Source organism: Gekko japonicus, unplaced genomic scaffold (assembly GCF_001447785.1).
Source record: "Gekko japonicus isolate JY-2015 unplaced genomic scaffold, Gekko_japonicus_V1.1 scaffold1533, whole genome shotgun sequence".
Taxonomy (NCBI): Eukaryota; Metazoa; Chordata; class Lepidosauria; order Squamata; family Gekkonidae; genus Gekko; species Gekko japonicus.
In genome coordinates, this window is record NW_015163649.1 from 403,897 (window position 1) to 407,388 (window position 3,492).

The following is a 3,492-nucleotide window of genomic DNA, read 5'->3' on the forward strand; positions in this document are numbered from 1 at the left end:
CCCATGCCAGGAAAGTTCTCTCTAGTGAGTCCTCCTCTAGGATCTGAAGCCGTTCAGCGCAGCCGTGGCTTCACGGCCACATCTGCAGCATGTGAGAACGAGGTCTTATCAATTGTTACATGCAGGTATTCTTAAGGTGACGGGATGTAAAAAAAACTTAGCTGATTAAGCAGGCTAGAACCTTTGTTTGAGGAGGATCTTCTCCGTCTCCACCACAGACACTCCCTGGTGGCAGGGAGACACCCCTTGGTGGGACAGCGGCCGCTCTCTGGCCTCGGCCCCCTTTCCCCCTATTTCGAAACAGCATGTCCAAGTGGTGGGCTTTGGCAAGGGACCCGATCCGAGCAAGTGAACTGGCCGTAGAGGGCCAAAACGTGCCCCCGGTTCCGTTGAAGCACCTCGTTACAGTAGAACGGATACCTTCTCGGAGAGTCAAGAAAGAAAGCACAACTTGAACGGATATGTTATGTTCTGTGTTTTTTCTTATCAATTGTTACATGCAGGTATTCTTCAGGTGACGGGATGTAAAAAAAACTGAGCCAAGGAGGATCTTCTCCGTCACTACTACAGACACTCCCCGGTGGCAGGGAGACACCCCTTGGTGAGACAGCGGCCGCTTTCTGGCCTTGGCCCCCTTTCCCCCTATTTCAAAACAGCATGTCCAAGTGGTGGGCTTTGGCAAGGGACCCGATCCGAGCAAGTGAACTGGCCGTAGAGGGCCAAAACGTGCCCCCGGTTCCGTTGAAGCACCTCGTTACAGTAGAACGGATACCTTCTCGGAGAGTCAAGAAAGAAAGCACAACTTGAACGGATATGTTATGTTCTGTGTTTTTTTTTAAAAAACCAGACCCCCACGCGCCATTGATAAAGACACCGCAACCGTGCGCCGAGTGTGGCGGGCACGTGTCACGACAAGCACCAGAATGAATCGGAGCTGGGGGGCGGCAAGCCGGAAGACACCTGGGGCGGGGGGGAGAAAATTGGGAGAAAGCCAGGGGGTGTCTCCGGCCAACGCAGCTGCCCTGGAGAAACACCGGAGGACTCTCTCCTGTGAGCCAATAACATTGCTGCTAAAAAAAGAGAGAACTATGGGAAACAGCGGCCATCCGCTCAGAGAAGTGGAACCCAACCAAGGACCCGCTTGGACATCCCCCACCAACAGCTTCCGTGAGTCTGTCTCCCCAAACCAGTTCTGTACAAAAGAAGGTGCGTGGTAACCAGGGTTGCGTTCATTGCTCGCTGCATGTGCCTCTGGCTGCTGCTTGGCTGCCAACGAGGCAAAAACGAGGCGTCAGCTTCCTTCGTGGCAGGCGAGCAGGAGAGGTTGCAGAGCGGCGGTGTGGAGACGCGGGTGGCTCTCGACTCCTTCTCGCGCCGGGATCTCCCCGCGGGGAGCAGCACCATGTCAGGGGCGAGGAAGGAAGTTCTCCCCGGGGCTCAGCGGAAACTTTGGTAGAGGTAGGCCGACGTGAAGATGGCGTTGACGGTCAGGCTGACTGCGAGCAGGCCTCGGACCGCCGAGTTCCCAAAGCGACCTTGGAGGGGCGAGAAGCATGAGAGAGAGGAGCGCAAGGGGGAAAAGCCGACACGGAAGAAAGGGGAGAATGAAGAAATCTGGCGGAACGGAAACCCCTGCTGAGGTTCTAACCGGGGCCTCGATTCTCACTGGCAGGACAACGGATTGCCGTTCAGAAATCAGGTGGTAGAGCTGAACGGCCCCTTTGCGTTCAAGATAAACCCACGGACTGAAGCCCTCTCTTCGCTTGCGGGGTTGGTTTTGCATTTGGAAGGGGATTTAACCCAAGGGAGTATTACAAAGGGTGATTTACAGACAAAACACAGGTGCTACAGGTGGTGGTGGGGGAAGTTTGACCCAGGGATTGGGATCTCTCCTGCTCCGGATGGGGACACAGCCCCCCCCCCAAAGGAGCAGGTTCACACCTGGGGGGGTCCTGCTGGGCCCGGGCCTCCTGTCGGGTAACAAGTTGGCAGAGGTGCCTTTCACCCTACAGCGTTTTGAAGAATTGTTTTAAATATTACATCTCTATTTTCATTTTTAAAAGCTGTTTTCATGTCTGAAATATTTACCACCTTGGGGATCCCGGGCTGGGGGGAAAGGTAGCGAGCGTAGAAAAGTTTGAAATGAAACAAGTTCTCCGTGATTCTCAGCTCGCGCTCCGGTTTCCGTTCATTCGACCACCTCCTTCTGCTCGCATGAGCCAATCGGACTTAACAGGCCCTGGGGTGCAATACTATGACCCAAGCGCTGAAGCCCCAGTCCCCTGATCCTAGACATCTGTAGGCTTGGTTGTGGGGTGAGAAACACACTGGGGCTCACAAAATGGTATTTTGCCTACTGATAAAGGCCACCTCTAAGGCAGAGGAACTAGTTTTTAGTCGCCTTTCTATTTGCAGAGTGACCATATGGAGGAGGGACTGGAGTTGTTTCCTGTTGCCCCAGAAGGGCCAATGGGGTGAAATTACATTAAAAGAGCTTTTGGCTAAACGTTAGGAAGAACTTCCTGACAGTGAGAGCGGAAAACGGTTCCCCAGTGGAACAGGCTTCCTCGGGAGGTGGTGGGCTCTCCTCCTCTGGAGGTTTTTTCAAGCAGAGGCTAGATGGCCATCTGACAGCAATGCTGATCTTGTGAACTTAGGCAGATCACGAGACAGGAGGGTAGGAAGGGTTGCTTCAGTGCTTAGTTCTCGTGGCCCTTTCTTACATGCCCAGGGAAATGCCGATCACCACTTTGGGGTCAGGAAGGAATTCCCCCCCCGGGCCAGGGATCCTGGAGGTTTTCTGCCTTCCTCTGGGCATAGAGCAGGGGTCAACTGGGTGAGGGGGGGGGAAGCTGTGAATTTCCTGCCTTGGTCAGGGGGTTGGACTGGATGACCCTTAGGGTCCCTTCCAGCTCTACGTTTCTATCCATGGAAAACCTGCCCCGTAAGCCAGAAGGATGGGTCCTCTAGCTATGCAACCAATTCGGCCGGAGAAGGAACCAAGTCAGTTGTTCGCCAGCCAAGAGAACCCGTTCCTCACTCATCTTTGAGGACATCCACGCACAGGTGCGCACGTGCCGGGACTCACCTCTCCAGCTCGTCAGCTCCTCCCCCTTCGTCGTCGTGTCCACCACACAGCTGGAGGAGTGGGAGGAGGGGTCTCGCTTCTTGACGGAGAGGCCGCTACAGACGCTTCCGGCTTCCACGACCGCCCTCACATCTGAGGGCAGGAGACAGACAAACGTTGGGACCGAAACATTTCTCCCGGAACAGGGGCGCGCTTCTCTCTTTTCTTGCCTCCCTGAAAACTACCTCTCGCACCCAATTATTCCCCACCCCCTTTTCCGATCGGTTTGCTTGGCTCAAATCGGCTCTCTTTTTGGCAAACGGTTCTGCACGAACGGCCAGATTTTCATCCCAACTTTCCCAAGAGCTACGGGCGATATGTGGTCATCTCCCCCCCCCCCCGAGTTTGGTGTCGTGGTTGAGTGC

The 3,492-nt window shown here is 54.8% G+C and overlaps 1 protein-coding gene across 1 annotated transcript in view; it reads right to left on the reverse strand.

Moving 5' to 3' along the window:
* Positions 1-944: 944 nt before the first annotated feature.
* TMEM201 (transmembrane protein 201) overlaps positions 945-3,492 on the reverse strand; it is a gene marked incomplete at its 5' end in the record, with an annotated part of 36,766 nt that continues 34,218 nt past the window's right edge. The window contains 2 exons of the mRNA XM_015407672.1: positions 945-1,535; positions 3,089-3,220. Of these exons, the coding sequence (XP_015263158.1) occupies positions 1,438-1,535; positions 3,089-3,220 (230 nt within the window). The remainder of the gene's footprint in view (positions 1,536-3,088; positions 3,221-3,492) is intronic.